Below are 17,476 nucleotides of genomic sequence, written 5' to 3'. Positions count from 1 at the left end.
TTGCACCAAGATCACATAAAGCATTACAATCAAAATCATTGACCTTCATCTTAATGATGGGCTCCCAAACATCCTCTAGCTTTCTAGGAATAGAAGCTTCGCGCTCTAATTTCTCTTCTCTAGCTTTTATGAGAGCATTTGTAATATGTTTCGTGAAAGCCAAATTTATAGCACTAGCATTAGGACTTATAGCAAGTTTTTGTAAGAACTTTATAACTTCAGAGATGTGGCAATCATCAAAATTCAAACCATTATAATCTAAAGCAATGGGATCATCATCCCCAGTGTTGGAAAAAATTTCAGCAGTTTTATCACAGGCAGTTTCAGCAGTTTTAGCAATTTCGGGCAGTTTCTCGCGCTTTGCATTAGAAGTGGAAACATTGCTAACACCAATTCTTTTATTAGTAATAGTAGGAGGTGCAGCAACATGTGTAGCATTAGCATTACTAGTGGTGGTAATAGTCCAAACTTTAGCTATATTATCTTCTTTTTCATTTTCTTCTCTTTCCCACCTAGCACGCAATTCGGCCATCAATCTTATATTCTCATTAATTCTAACTTGGATGGCATTTGCTGTAGTAACAATTTTATTATGATGATTTTCATTAGGCATAACTTTCGATTTCAAAAGATCAACATCAGCAACAAGACTATCGACTTTAGAAGCAAGTATATCAATTTTCCCAAGCTTTTCTTCAACAGATTTGTTAAAAGCAGTTTGTGTACTAATAAATTCTTTAAGCATGGCTTAAAGTCCAGGGGGTGTATTCCTATTATTGTTGTAAGAACTCCCATAAGAATTACCATAACCGTTGCCATTATTATAAGGATATGGCCTATAGTTGTTACTAGAATTGTTCCGGTAAGCATTGTTGTTGAAATTATTATTTTTAATGAAGTTTACATCAACATGTTCTTCTTGAGCAACCAATGAAGCTAACGGAACATTATTAGGATCAACATTAGTCCTATCATTCACAAGCATAGACATAATAGCATCAATCTTATCACTCAAGGAAGAGGTTTCTTCGACATAATTTACCTTCTTACCTTGTGGAGCTCTTTCCGTGTGCCATTCAGAGTAATTGATCATCATATTATCAAGAAGCTTTGTTGCTTCACCAAGAGTGATGGACATAAAGGTACCTCCAGCAGCTGAATCCAATAGGTTTCGCGAAGAAAAATTCAGTCCTGCATAAAAGGTTTGGATGATCATCCAAGTAGTCAGTCCATGGGTTGGGCAATTTTTAACCAAAGATTTCATTCTTTCCCATGCTTGTGCAACATGCTCAGTATCCAATTGTTTAAAACTCATTATGCTACTCCTCAAAGATATAATTTTAGCAGGGGGATAATATCTACCAATAAAAGCATCCTTGCATTTAGTCCATGAATCAATACTATTCTTAGGCAGAGATAGCAACCAATCTTTAGCTCTTCCTCTTAATGAGAAAGGGAACAATTTTAATTTTATAATGTCACCATCTACATCTTTATATTTTTGCATTTCACACAATACAACAAAATTATTGAGATGGGCAGCAGCATCATCAGAACTAACACCAGAAAATTGCTCTCGCATAACAAGATTCAGTAAAGCAGGTTTAATTTCAAAGAATTCTGCTGTAGTAGCAGGTGGAGCAATAGATGTGCATAAGAAATCATTATTATTTATGGTTGTGAAGTCACACAACTTAGTATTTTCAGGAGTACCCATTTTAGCAACAGTAAATAAAGCAAACTAGATAAAGTAAATGCAAGTAACTAATTTTTTTGTGTTTTTGATATAGCAAACAAGATAGTAAATAAAGTAAAACTAGCAACTAATTTTTTTGTATTTTGATTTAGTGCAGCAAACAAAGTAGTAAATAAAACTAAGCAAGACAAAAACAAAGTAAAGAGATTGCGATGTGGAGACTCCCCTTGCAGCGTGTCTTGATCTCCCCGGCAACGGCGCCAGAAAAAGTGCTTGATACGCGTACAACACGCGTCCGTTGGGAACCCCGAGAGGAAGGTGTGATGCGTACAGCGGCAAGTTTTCCCTCAGTATGAAACCAAGGTTTATCGAACCAGTAGGAGCCAAGAAGCACGTTGAAGGTTGATGGCGGCGAGATGTAGTGCGGCGCAACACCAGGGATTCCGGCGCCAACGTGGAACCTGCACAACACAAACCAAGTACTTTGCCCCAACGAAACAGCGAGGTTGTCAATCTCACTGGCTTGCTGGAACAAAGGATTAGATGTATAGTGTGGATGATGATTGTTTGCAGAAAAAGAGAACAACGATTACGATGAGATTGTATTTCAAAGATAGAGAATTAGACCGGGGTCCACAGCGTTCACTAGAGGTGTCTCTCCCATAAGATAAACCACATGTTGGGTGAACAAATTACAGTTGGGCAATTGACAAATAAAGAGGGCATGACCATGCACATACATATTATGATGAGTATTGTGAGATTTAATTGGGCATTACGACAAAGTACATAGACCGCTATCCAGCATGCATCTATGCCTAAAAAGTCCACCTTCAGGTTATCATCCGAACCCCCTCCAGTATTAAGTTGCTAACAACAGACAATTGCATTAAGTATTGCGCGTAATGTAATCAGTAACTACATCCTCGAACATAGCACCAATGTTTTATCCCTAGTGGCAACAACACATCCATAATCTTAGAGGTTTCTCTCACTCCCCCAGATTCACGGAGACATGAACCCACTATCGAGCATAAATACTCCCTCTTGGAGTTACTAGCATCAACTTGGCCAGAGCATCTACTAATAACGTAGAGCATGCAAGATCATAAACAACACATAGATATAAATTGATAATCAACATAACATGGTATTCTCTATTCATCGGATCCCAACAAACACAACATATAGAATTACAGATAGATGATCTTGATCATGTTCGGCAACTCACAAGACCCGACAATTAAGCACAATGGGGAAAAGACAACCATCTAGCTACTGCTATGGACCCATAGTCCAGGGGTAGATGATACGTCTCCGACGTATCGATAATTTCTTATGTTCCATGCCACATTATTGATGTTATCTACATGTTTTATGCACACTTTATGTCATATTCGTGCATTTTCTGGAACTAACCTATTAACAAGATGCCGAAGTGCCAGTTCCTGTTTTCTGCTGTTTTTGGTTTCAGAAATCCTAGTAACGAAATATTCTCGGAATCGGACGAAATCAACGCCCAAGTTCCTATTTTCACCGGAAGCATCCAGAACACCCGGGAAGGACCAGAGGGAAGCCCTGGGGGCCCCATACCACACCCCGGCGCGGCCAGGGGGGGCCGCGCCCCCCTATAGTGTGGGCCCCCCAGAAGCCCTCCTGCGCCGCCTCTTCGCCTATATAAAGCCCCTGGATCGAAAACCCTATCACGATCGGCGAAAACCACAGAAACCTTCCAGAGCCGCCGCCATCGCGACGCCAAGATCTGGGGGACAGGAGTCTCTGTTCCGGCACGCTGCCGGAACGGGGAAGTGCCCCCGGAAGGCTTCTCCATCGACACCGCTGCCATCTCCACCGCCATCTTCATCACCGCTGCTGCTCCCATGAGGAGGGAGTAGTTCTCCATCGAGGCTCGGGGCTGTACCGGTAGCTATGTGGTTCATCTCTCCCATGTACCTCAATACAATAATCTCATGAGCTGCTTTACATGATTGAGATTCATATGAGTTTATATCACAATTTATCTATGTGCTACTCTAGCAATGTTATTAAAGTAGTTTTATTCCTCCTGCACGTGTGTAAAGGTGACAGTGTGTGCACCGTGTTAGTACTTGGTTTATGCTATGATCATGATCTCTTGTAGATTGTGAAGTTAACTATTGCTATGATAATATTGATGTGATCTATTCCTCCTACATATGCATGAAGGTGACAGTGTGCATGCTATGCTAGTACTTGGTTTAGTCTTTTGATCTATCTTACACTAAAGGTTACTAAAATATGAGCATTATTGTGGAGCTTGTTAACTCCGGCATTGAGGGTTCGTGTAATCCTACGCAATGTGTTCATCATCCAACAAGAGTGTAGAGTATGCATTTATCTATTCTGTTATGTGATCAATGTTGAGAGTGTCCACTAGTGAAAGTGTAATCCCTAGGCCTTGTTCCTAAATCGCTATCGCTGCTTGTTTCTTTGTTTCTTGTGTTAATACTGCTGCAATACTACCACCATCAACTACACGCCAGCAAGCTATTTTCTGGCACCGTTGCTACTGCTCATATATATTCATACCACCTGTATTTCACTATCTCTTCGCCGAACTAGTGCACCTATTAGGTGTGTTGGGGACACAAGAGACTTCTTGCTTTGTGGTTGCAGGGTTGCATGAGAGGGATATCTTTGACCTCTTCCTCCCTGAGTTCGATAAACCTTGGGTGATCCACTTAAGGGAAAACTTGCTGCTGTTCTACAAACCTCTGCTCTTGGAGGCCCAACACTGTCTACAGGAAAGGAGGGGGAACGTAGACATCAAGCTATTTTCTGGCGCCGTTGCCGGGGAGGAAAGGTAAAAGGTACTCACACTCCGGATCTCGGCTACTAAGCTATTTTCGCCGTTGTAGGTACTCGAAGCTATTTCCTTTAGATCCTGCAATTGCAACTTTTTGTTTCTTGTTTACACTAGTTTGGCATAATGGACAAGAATGATCTTCTTACTCTATTTCCTGATTTAAAACATGGATTGTTTGATGCGAAAATTAAAAAACCTATGGAATCTTATTTGCATGCTGGTAGTAATATTAGTATGAACACTTTGAACACCATTGTTGCTAATGATATGGAAAATTCTAAGCTTGGGGAAGCTGGCTTTGATGAGCATGATATTTTTAGTCCCCCAAGCATTGAGGAGAAAATTTACTTTGATGATACTTTGCCTCCTATTTATGATGATTATAATGATAGTAGTCTTTTGTTACCACCTGTTATGGAGGATGAATTTGATTATGATTACAATATGCCTCCTATATTTGATGATGAGAATAATAATGATAGCTACTTTGTTGAATTTGCTCCCACTAGTACTAATAAAATTGATTATGCTTATGTGGAGAGTAATAATTTTATGCATGAGACTCATGATAAGAATGCTTTATGTGATGGTTATATTGTTGAGTTTTCTCATGACACTACTGAAAGTTATTATGAGAGAGGAAAATATGGTTGTAGAAATTTGCATGTTACTAAAACACCTCTCTATGTGCTGAAATTTTTCAAGCTACACTTGTTTTATCTTCCTATGCTTGTTACTTTGCTCTTCATGAACTTGTTTATTTACAAGATTCCTTTGCATAGGAAGCATGTTAGACTTAAATGTGTTTTGTATTTGCCTCTTGATTCTCTCTTTTGCTTCAAATACTATTTCTTGCGAGTGCATCATTAAAACTGCTGAGCCCATCTTAATGGCTATAAAGAAAAGAACTTCTTGGGAGATAACCCATGTGTTATTTTGCTACAGTAATTTGTTTTTATTTTGTGTCTTGGAAGTTGTTTACTACTGTAGCAACCTCTCCTTATCTTAGTTTTGTGTTTTGTTGTGCCAAGTGAAGCCTCTAATCGAAGGTTGATACTAGATTTGGATTTCTGCGCAGAAACAGATTTCTATCTGTCACGAATCTGGGCTGTTTTCTCTGTAGAAAAATCAGAAAAATATGCCAATTTACATGCGTGTTTCTCAGATATGTACGCAACTTTCATTAGTTTTGAGTTTTCTGATCTGAGCAACGTAAGTATTTATTAAAAATTCGTCTTTACGGACTGTTCTGTTTTGACAGATTCTGCCTTTTATTTCGCATTGCCTCTTTTGCTATGTTGGATGAATTTCTTTGATCCATGAGTGTCCAGTAGCTTTATGCAATGTCCAGAAGTGTTAAGAATGATTGTGTCACCTCTGAACATGTGAGTTTTTGATTATGTACTAACCCCTCTAATGAAGTTTATGAGAAGTTTGGTGTGAAGGAAGTTTTCAAGGGTCAAGAGAGGAGGAGGATGATATACTATGATCAAGAGGAGTGAAAGCTCTAAGCTTGGGGATGCCCCGGTGGTTCACCCCTGAATATTCTAAGAAGACTCAAGCGTCTAAGCTTGGGGATGCCCAAGGCATCCCCTTCTTCATCGACAACATTATCAGGTTCCTTCTCTTGAAACTATATTTTTATTCGGTCACATCTTATGTGCTTTACTTGGAGCGTCTGTATGCTTTTATTTTTGTTTTTGTTTGAATAAATTGGATTACATCATGCTTGTGTGGGAGAGAGACACGCTCCGCTGTAGCATATGGATAAGTATGTCCTTAGTTTCTACTCATAGTATTCATGGTGAAGTTTCTCCTTCGTTAAATTGTTATATGGTTGGAATTGGAAAATGATACATGTAGTAATTGCTATTAATGTCTTGGGTAATATGATACTTGGCAATTGTTGTGCTCATGTTTAAGCTCTTGCATCATATGCTTTGCACCCATTAATGAAGAAATACATAGAGCATGCTAAAATTTGGTTTGCATAATTGGTCTCTCTAAGGTCTAGATAATTTCTAGTATTGAGTTTGAACAACAAGGAAGACGGTGTAGAGTCTTATAATGTTTACAATATGTCTTTTATGTGAGTTTTGCTGCACCGGTTCATCCTTGTGTTTGTTTCAAATAACCTTGCTAGCCTAAACCTTGTATCGAGAGGGAATACTTCTCATGCATCCAAATACTTGAGCCAACCACTATGCCATTTGTGTCCACCATACCTACCTACTACATGGTATTTCCCGCCATTCCAAAGTAAATTGCTTGAGTGCTACCTTTAAACAATTCAAAATTTATTACCTCTGATTTGTGTCAATGTTTTATAGCTCATGAGGAAGTATGTGGTGTTTATCTTTCAATCTTGTTGGGCAACTTCCACCAATGGACTAGTGGCTTCATCCGCTTATCCAATAATTTTGCAAAAAGAGCTGGCAATGGGATTCCCAGTCCCGAATTAATTAACAAAAATAGACACTCCTCCATGGTATGTGATTGTTGGACGGCACCCGAAGGATTCGGTTAGCCATGGCTTGTGTAAGCAAAGGTTGGGAGGAGTGTCATCATAATAAAACTAAAATAAAAAGGCACTCCTTCATGGTATGAGATTGTTGGCAGGCACCCGAGGATTCGGTTAGCCATGGTTTGTGAAAGAAAGGTTGGAAGGAGTGCCACTCAAAATAAAATAAAATGGGAGCCGCTCTTTGAAGGTTTGTCTGGCAAGGGGGTTAGAGTACCCGCTACCATTCGTTGACAACAACATACACCTCTCAAAACTTTATTTTTATGCTCTCTTTATGTTTTCAAAATAGAAGCTCTAGCACAAATATAGCAATCGATGCTTTCCTCTATGGAGGACCATTCTTTTACTTTCATTGTTGAGTCAGTTCACCTATTTCTCTCCACCTCAAGAAGCAAACACTTGTGTGAACTATGCATTGATTCCTACATACTTGCATATTGCACTTATTATATTACTCTATGTTGACAATTATCCATGAGATATACATGTTACAAGTTGAAAGAAACCGCTGAAACTTAATCTTCCATTGTGTTGCTTCAATGCCTTTACTTTGAATTATTGCTTTATGAGTTAACTCTTATGCAAGACTTATTGATGCTTGTCTTGAAAGTACTATTCATGAAAAGTCTTTGCTTTATGATTCAGTTGTTTACTCATGTCATTACCATTGTCTTGGATCGCTGCATTCACTACATATGCTTTACAAATAGTATGATCAAGGTTATGATGGCATGTCACTCCAGAAATTATCTTTGTTATCGTTTTACCTGCTCGGGACGAGCAGAACTAAGCTTGGGGATGCTGATACGTCTCCGACGTATCGATAATTTCTTATGTTCCATGCCACATTATTGATGTTATCTACATGTTTTATGCACACTTTATGTCATATTCGTGCATTTTCTGGAACTAACCTATTAACAAGATGCCGAAGTGCCGGTTCTGTTTCCTGCTGTTTTTGGTTTCAGAAATCCTAGTAACGAAATATTCTCGGAATCGGACGAAATCAACGCCCAAGTTCCTATTTTCACCGGAAGCATCCAGAACACCCGGGAAGGACCAGAGGGAAGCCCTGGGGGCCCCACACCACACCCCGGCGCGGCCAGGGGGGCCGCGCCCCCCTATAGTGTGGGCCACCCAGAAGCCCTCCTGCGCCGCCTCTTCGCCTATATAAAGCCCCTGGATCGAAAACCCTATCACGATCGGCGAAAACCACAGAAACCTTCCAGAGCCGCCGCCATCGCGACGCCAAGATCTGGGGGACAGGAGTCTCTGTTCCGGCACGCTGCCGGAACGGGGAAGTGCCCCCGGAAGGCTTCTCCGTCGACACCGCTGCCATCTCCACCGCCATCTTCATCACCGCTGCTGCTCCCATGAGGAGGGAGTAGTTCTCCATCGAGGCTCGGGGCTGTACCGGTAGCTATGTGGTTCATCTCTCCCATGTACCTCAATACAATAATCTCATGAGCTGCTTTACATGATTGAGATTCATATGAGTTTGTATCACAATTTATCTATGTGCTACTCTAGCAATGTTATTAAAGTAGTTTTATTCCTCCTGCACGTGTGTAAAGGTGACAGTGTGTGCACCGTGTTAGTACTTGGTTTATGCTATGATCATGATCTCTTGTAGATTGCGAAGTTAACTATTGCTATGATAATATTGATGTGATCTATTCCTCCTACATATGCATGAAGGTGACAGTGTGCATGCTATGCTAGTACTTGGTTTAGTCTTTTGATCTATCTTACACTAAAGGTTACTAAAATATGAGCATTATTGTGGAGCTTGTTAATTCCGGCATTGAGGGTTCGTGTAATCCTACGCAATGTGTTCATCATCCAACAAGAGTGTAGAGTATGCATTTATCTATTCTGTTATGTGATCAATGTTGAGAGTGTCCACTAGTGAAAGTGTAATCCCTAGGCCTTGTTCCTAAATACTGCTATCGCTGCTTGTTTACTGTTTTACTGTGTTACTACTGCTGCAATACTACCACCATCAACTACACGCCAGCAAGCTATTTTCTGGCACCGTTGCTACTGCTCATATATATTCATACCACCTGTATTTCACTATCTCTTCGCCGAACTAGTGCACCTATTAGGTGTGTTGGGGACACAAGAGACTTCTTGCTTTGTGGTTGCAGGGTTGCATGAGAGGGATATCTTTGACCTCTTCCTCCCTGAGTTCGATAAACCTTGGGTGATCCACTTAAGGGAAAACTTGCTGCTGTTTTACAAACCTCTGCTCTTGGAGGCCCAACACTGTCTACAGGAAAGGAGGGGGAACGTAGACATCAGTAGACTACTCACACATCACTCCGGAGGCGACCATGGCGGCGTAGAGTCCTCCGGGAGATGATTCCCCTCTCTGGCAGGGTGCCGGAGGCGATCTCCTGAATCCCCCGAGATGGGATTGGCGGCGGCGGCGTCTCTGGAAGGTTTTCCGTATCGTGGCTCTCGGTACTGGGGGTTTCGCGATGAAGGCTATTTGTAGGCGGAAGGGCAGGTCAAGGGGCGTCACGAGGGGCCCACACTATAGGTCGGCGCGGCCAGGGCTTGGGCCGCGCCGCCCTGTGGTTTGGCCACCTCGTGGCCCCACTTCGTCTCCTCTTCGGTCTTCTGGAAGCTTCGTGGCAAAATAGGACCCTGGGCGTTGATTTCGTCCAATTCCGAGAATATTTCCTTACTAGGATTTCTGAAACCAAAAAAAGCAATGACAAAGAATCGGCACTTCGGCATCTTGTTAATAGGTTAGTTCCAGAAAATGCACGAATATGACATAAAGTGTGCATAAAACATGTAGATATCATCAATAATGTGGCATGGAACATAAGAAATTATCGATACGTCGGAGACGTATCAGCATGCACTCTTTGTTTGCTTATTGTGCGCATTACAATGATCTTGTTATAACGACGAAATGATGAGTTCCAAATTCTTTGGCAAACAATATTGTAGTGTCTTTGCCTTTCCATTGTTGCTGTCTTAACTTGTAATGTCTTTGTTTCAGATATATGTGCTGCATGGACAACTTAAAAGATTGCCGGATCGCTTCATTGTATTGCTAGGTTTAATTACCATTCAATTTCTCTGGGTTCTGTAATATTTTTTCAAAGCCTTGCAGCTAATGTAATATTTAGTTAGTTTTTATAGTTCTTTCGCGCATTTTTTCTTTGGTGCTTGTGGTAAGTGAGGCTATCCGACAGAAATCATGTGCTGCGTAAATATTCTCAGTATCTAAATCATAAATTCCCATCACTTAAACGGCCCAATTAAGCGAAATCACATATGTGCCGGCCCGCAAAATCCTAAAGCGCCTATTATGCCGGCATATACACACCAACTAAACGGGCTGGCCCACTTACTTATTGGGCCAGCCCACTTGCTTTAAGGTGGACTCCCACCTCCACTCCGGGCGGCCCAAGAATGCAAAAGTGGGCCCCACAAGCTTATTGGGCCGGCCCGCTAACTCGTCGGGCCAGCCCACCTGATTTACCGTGGACCCCACATACTAATTGGGCCAGCCCACTAACTTGTTGGGCCAGCCCAAAAGCTTTTATGGTGGACCCCACACACTAAATGGGCCGGCCCTTTAACAGGATAGTGGGACCCACCTGCGTTTTTGGCCCGGCCCAGCATCTTGTTGGGCCGGCCCACTTGCTATATGGTGGACCCCACATATTAAATGGGCCGGCCCTTTAACAGGAAAGTGGGACCCACCTGTGTTTTGGCCCGGCCCACTAACTTGTTGGGCCGGCCCACTTGATATATGGTGGACCCCACATATTAAATGGGCCGGCCCTTTAACAGGAAAGTGGGACCCACCTGTGTTTTTGGCCCGGCCCACTATCTTGTTGGGCCGGCCCACTTGCTATATGGTGGACCACACATACTAAATGGGCCGGCCCTTTAACAGGAAAGGGGGACCCACCCCTGTTTTTGGCCCGGCCCACTATCTTGCTGGGCTGGCCCACTTGCTATATGGTGGACCCCACATACTAAATGGGCCGGCCTTTTAAAAGGAAAGTGGGTCCCACCTGTATTTTCGGCCCGGCCCACTATCTTCTTGGACTGGCCCACCTGCTATATGGTGGACCCCACATACTAAATGGGCCGGCCCATTAACAGGAAAGTGGGACCCACCTGTGTTTTGGTCCGGCCCACTGGCTTGTTGGGCCAGCCCATTTGATCTATTATGGACCCCACGTACTAAATGGGCCGGCCCGATAGCAGGAAAGGGGGACCCACATGCTAATTGGGCCGGCCCAATAACTTCTTGGGCCGACCCACTTGCTTCAAGGTGGACTCCACTTTTTAAATGGGCCGGCCCATTAAAGTTTTGACCAGTCAACCTAAGAGGTTAGGCCCGGCCCACGTAACTAATGGGCCAGCCCAGCTATATAGTTGACCGGTCAAACTAAGTCACCTGGCCCGGCCCGCAAACTTAATGGGCCGGCCCGCTTAAGACGTGGCAGGCCTCGTGTGGGCCTACCATCTACCACGGGGTTTAGCCGGTTAACGCCGTTAACTGGCAGTTAACGGCGTCTGCCACGTGTCAGTTTGCATGACGTCAGCAGTCAATGGGCTCCCGGAAACACTTTGCAACGGTCCGATTTTCCGTGGCGGAAGGGCGCCCAAGCGCGACGGACCGAAAAAAACGTGGTATGACTTTTCCCGACGCAGTTTCGACAACAGAACTCATATCGTCGGGTTAGGCCCATAGGCGACGAAAAATACCCCTTAGCGGACGATTTTGGGACGTTGCCTATCAGAACTTTTCTTGTAGTGATAATGACTTCAAAACTTGGAGGCACTCGTCGGGGTCTACATGGTAAAAATCTTAATAGTTTGGTTGACTTGTTCCGATCAGTCATGGAAGTTTTAGAATTTATAGGAGAAAAAGACACCGACATAACAAACAGAGACAAAGCAAATGGTCTTCTAGTGTACTTTCAGTCTTTTGAATTTGTCTTTTATTTGCATCTCATGTTGAAAATTTCTGCAACTACAAACGCATTGTCATTAGCATTCCAGCGGAAGGATCAATACATAGTAAATTCCATGAATTATGTGAAATCAACTAGAAGTGTTCTCAATGAACTTAGAGAAGATGGAGATTAATCTCTGCTACTTGAAGTTCATGATTTCTATGAGAAACATGATATTGAAGAGTTGGACATGGAAGAAGCCCATGTCCTCAAGATTTTGATTCTAGGGAACTAAGGGATCTTCATTAGGATGCATGCCTCTATATTGCTGATGTACGCACTGATGATAGCTTTCCCACATGGAAACAATTACTAAGCTTTCTAAAAAAATGGTGGAGACAATGATGCATCTTATGTAGATGCATCAAGATGCATTCTCTGTCTTAACGGTTGTTGAAACTATTATTTGTGTTGCATGTTGCCACTCCTACAGTTGAGAGATGCTTTTCAGCCATGAAACTTGTGAAATCTTTTTGTGCAATCGTCTCAATGATTATAGCATGAGTGATGATGTTATTTCTTATATGGGGAGAGAAAAAATGAAGAAAGTCACTAATGATCAAGTGGTTAAATATTCATGTCTTTAAAGAATCAGATGTATTAAAATAGTAAAATGTATTTTGAACATTTTGGATACCTAAGTACTTTAATTCCTGTCAATTAACTATGTTCCACTTGAAAATTAAGTCCACTTTGTATCTTGCACGTTATCGAGCCTTGCATTTCATGATCTACTTTGGAGTTTGGAAATGCAAGACTTTTTTTCCAAGTAACTTTGTATTATATTCATCAATATTGTAGTCATTTTATTATTTAAATACCACTTTATTTGCATTTGCATGCTGTCTCCAAGTATATACCATATTATCCATGTTAGATGTTGTAAACCACACATATGTAGTAGATTCTTGCTAGATTTTTGTTGCCTATAGTAAGAGGTGCATCAGGGTGACTCAAGCTCTCTAGTTCTATCCCTGCTACCTGCCTGATCTCCCCCTTCCCATGCGATATGCATCACACATAAAAATATAGAGAAAGAACAACATTGAAATTATAGTGAGCATAGTGAAAAGTGCACGTGCTTCAGTTGTATTCTCCTATGCAGTAAGAAAATTCCCATGTCAAAGAGTTTGGGCGAGAAGAGCATGCACTTTTCACTATGCTCACTACAATACGAGGGCTATTGTTGAAGAGTGTGTATTTTATAATTTAGTTATTGATTTTTTTTGCGATACAAAATCTCGCCAAGTTTATAAAATAAAATTCCATACATATACCATTGAAAGTTTGATCATTTTCACTTAAGATATCCAACTATAAAATCCAAGCTTATAGTGTAACAAACTTTTCCTCTAGGTCAAAAACTCCATTACGATCACTTGACTATTAAGTATTTGAAATGCCATCTGATGAATCATTTGGGCTATGACTGGATACCATTCTCCAGAAACCGAAACATGGTCGGGTTTGAAACTCTAGGTTGAAAGATTCCTCTTATTATCCAGTTGGCAACTTCATTCTTGGCACGGCGTAGCTTGTTTGTTTTAACTGATAAAACACCTTTGTAATGCTTGAATCTGGTTGTGACACTACTCGTGTTCTCTTACCAAAATTTCCTGTTAGTATCACACATATGAACATCATAATATGACCTTCTAATAAAAGGGAGAAAAAAATAAGGTGTTGAAGATCTGACGGAAATTACAAACCCTGGCAAGTTGAACTGATCAGCTAACACTACGGGAGAAGGAGCCATTGCCGTGCGGCCAATTGCACGGCAAAGGCGCTTAAATGCACGGCAAAGCCTTTGCCGTGCGTGCACGCATGGCAAAGATTGCCCGGCAACGTCTTCGACGGCAAAGCCATCTTTGCCGTGCGCATGCAGGAACTGCACGGCAAAGCCATTTGCCATGCGTTGCCATCGCTGCCGTGCGTTGCCATCGCTGCCGTGCGCCACTTCTTTGTCGTGCACTATTCCTGGCCGCACGGCAAAGGGAGCACCACGGCAACGTCCAGGCCCTTTACCGTGCATCCTTTCTTTGCCGTGCAGTGTGCAGGATCTTTGCTGTCCTGGCTTCTTTGCCGTGCGCTTCTGGAGGGCTTTGCCGTGCGCCAACGGGTTGCCGTGAGGCACTTCTAACTTTGCCGTGCGGCGATACTTTGCCGTGCGCCACCATAAAACTTTGCCGTGCTTTATTTCTTTGCCGTGTGTCCCTCTCGCGCCGCACGGCAAATAAATCTTTGCCGTGCAGTGCCTCACGGCAATGAAACGATGCACGGCAGCGCCTGATTTTCCCGTAGTGTAATATCCCTTCTAGTCCATTACATCCTCTTATCTAAGTGAACTGTTGAATGTCATTTTCAAAAGAAAACAATACAGGATACGTTCTGCACATCTCGTTCTGGGAGAAAGACAAGGAGCGATTATATTTGTCAATCATTCATAGAAAGACAGAAGAACAGTGTTGTAACAGATCTGAATAAAAAACACAATATTGAAGATAAAATCATCAGAACAGATACATAGATATCCCATTAACTGAAACCCACCTCAAGTGCAAGGTTCTGCATGTAATAACATGCACGATGTTACCATAAACATCCTTATCTAAGCCAAGAGCTGCATGTTTTTGATGTGATAACATTGGAGCTATATATCTTTCTGTGAATCCTATGTTCTATGCAAGGGCGAAGCACATTGAAGTGGATTATCATTTTGTTCGTGAAAGGGTAGCTCAGAAGATTTTGGACATACGGTTTGTACCGTCAGGAGATCAGCTAACGGATGATTTGACAAAGGCACTCTCTACTAGTCCGTTAAATGCTTTTAGGCACAATCTTAGTTTAGATAAGTTATAATTGAGGGGGAGTGTTAAACATTGTATGTAACCCGAATAGGAGTTGTAGCTGATCCGGTCTTGTACAAGTCCTTAGCCTATACGGCAAAGGCATATGTAATCTTGTATCTGTCCAATATATATACACCACCGTGGCCCTAGTTGGGGTACCGCCGCATAGTACTTTTTACAATCATAAGTTGAGTGCCATCTTACAATCATAAGTTGAGTGCCATCCTAGACAACAGCAATTGAGACATTTTGAGCAATGATATAAGTGTCCCAATATTGAATATCTAGAATTCTAGACTGGAGTATCAAACCAATGATCCTCCATGTTTTTTCCTTCCTTCTCAATTATTGTCGTATGAATGATGTGAACCGTGGATGTCGGATTATACACTGCAGTACTAGCACTATATAGTGGTGAATTTCTACTATCAGACATCGAGATCAATCGATGTTAATGGAGTGATGAGTTAAAGGCTTAGAGCTTGCCGACGGTTGACGTCCATCTGTCGAGCATAGCAAGGCACTCCTTTGGACGGTACTCGGGCGCGGTGTGGCCACCGCCCTTGACGGTGGCGAAAGTGAGGTTGTAGGCATACTCCGTCGTGAACCCTGCGACCTGACGGTTGGCGTACCACGGCCTCCATGGCGCCACCGCGGGGTAGCCCAGCGTCCTTATCCATGCCTGCGTGCCAACGAAGGTCATGTCCATGTCGTGGTCGCCGTTGTACACCAGGCCTCGGTACCCGCGCTGCGTCAGGTTGCGGTGGTAAGGTATTGTGCTTCGCAAATCGTGGCGGAAGTGTATCAGCGTGGTGCACCGGCTCCACGCGCCGATTGATCCCTCCCTGATGCCCAGCGTCTCCCTCACCTCCGCGTCGTCCGCCCAGATGTACGACAGTCTGTAGCCGTTGTCCCGACACTCCACCGGGAGGCGCAGCATGTCCTGCTCCTGCACCAGCATCCTCGCTGATCTTCTTGTGAGGACGTTGCTTGTTGTTGTCGGAGGCCGCATCGCCAATCCGCACATGGGCTCCAGGATGTGCACCGGGTTGATGGCCCAGGTTGCCTGGCTGATCTCCTGCAGCGCGTTGGCGCACTGCGCGTTCGCCGGCGGGCTGACGAAGTCACCCATGCAGCTGCCCTGCGCCGCATCGTAGAGCTCGTCGGAGATGAGCCCCATGCCGTGCATGAAGGGAACCTTGCCGCCGGTGTCGTACTTGTCGTCCGTGGCGGCGTTGCCCACCAGGTACCCCTTAAGGTTCAGGCCTCCCTCAGGATGGTTGGCGATCTCGAGCGCGGTGACCGGGACGGTGTAGCCGGAGTAGGAGTCGCCGCCGATGTAGAGAGGATTGGAGGCGAACTCAGGGTGTTCGGCCAGCCACTTCTGGAGGAATATCCGGAGCTGCCTTCCGGTGCCGGTAAGGCTGACGTTTAGCCCCTGTTCCTCCCGCGCGTAGGAGAAGCCCGTCCCCACGGGCGCGTCCAGGAATATGACGTTGCTCACCCGGGTCCATGAGTCCTCGAAGTAGACGAGGCGCGGGAAGCCCTCGGTGTATCCGGCGACGTCGAACTTGAGAGGGCCGATCTCGAAGAGGAGGCCGGAGAGGGCGGAGCAGCCGGGGCCGCCGGTGATCCAGAGGATGAGAGGGTCCTCTTGCGGGCTGCGCTCCGACTGGATGAAGTAGTAGAAGAGCTCCGCGCCGTGTGTCTCGTCTACCTCCACGTAACCGGTCTCCAGGGAGAAGGGAAGAGGGCCATCGAACCCCTTCACGTGCGTGATGGTATTTCTCTCCCTTGCCGCCGCAGCCGCCGCCGGACAACCGTAGCTGGCTGCTGTAACTACGACGACGAGGAGCAGCAGCAACTGCTTGGGCATGTCCATCTCGAAGCAAATTAGTTACCCTGGACTGGACTAGCGGCGCTAGTGCTTGGAGGCAACTATATTGTAGCACGAGCAGTCCAGTTGTATATATGCCGGCGCTCGTTTACATACACACATACGACATGTACTAGAAGTGTGATGAAAAAGGTCTGTTAATTGACCAAGCAATTGAGATCTTGATTTTATCGACAAGTATGGTACGAACGCAAGAAATGCGGTCACTGATCACGTAAGCTACTTGGTCTGTTTCGGAGAGTCCGATCGACACCGCCAGTGCATACGTCGTACGCTTGAACGACCGACGATAAGAGCCGCTAGCTCGCGATCACGACAGCATGCAACGACGCAATTTCTATGCGACTCCAAAGATACAATTCTAACATGTTTTTCCTCTTTTATGAAGATTTGTGTTTTTCTATTCGCGCTTCACTTAGGTTTCCCCGCCAAAGTTCAATTAAGTTCGACCCTCAGCTCTTTGTCAAATGTACTTCTGCTAGCCCTGAAGTGTAAAAACCATATTTGGATTTGGTCCCAAGTCCAAACAGAAAACGCTTTAATGACGTGATTGTAGCCAAGTCAGAAAAATAATGAGTCCAAGAACAATCTAATACAAAAAAACTGAAATTTGATTTGATTTCTATAAAATCATCTAATACAAAAAACAACCAAAACTGATTTTTAAAATT

General features: G+C 43.6%; 1 protein-coding gene across 1 annotated transcript; it reads right to left on the bottom strand.

Moving 5' to 3' along the window:
• Positions 1–15,165: 15,165 nt before the first annotated feature.
• Positions 15,166–16,949, bottom strand: LOC127293237 (serine carboxypeptidase-like 2). Its single transcript, XM_051322819.2, has one exon. It carries the CDS (start codon positions 16,788–16,790, stop codon positions 15,384–15,386), a length of 1,407 nt encoding a protein of 468 aa, XP_051178779.1. The 5' UTR covers positions 16,791–16,949; the 3' UTR covers positions 15,166–15,383.
• Positions 16,950–17,476: the final 527 nt, after the last annotated feature.

This window comes from Lolium perenne, chromosome 4, assembly GCF_019359855.2.
Source record: "Lolium perenne isolate Kyuss_39 chromosome 4, Kyuss_2.0, whole genome shotgun sequence".
Taxonomy (NCBI): Eukaryota; Viridiplantae; Streptophyta; class Magnoliopsida; order Poales; family Poaceae; genus Lolium; species Lolium perenne.
This window is presented reverse-complemented; position numbering and strand designations above follow the sequence as displayed.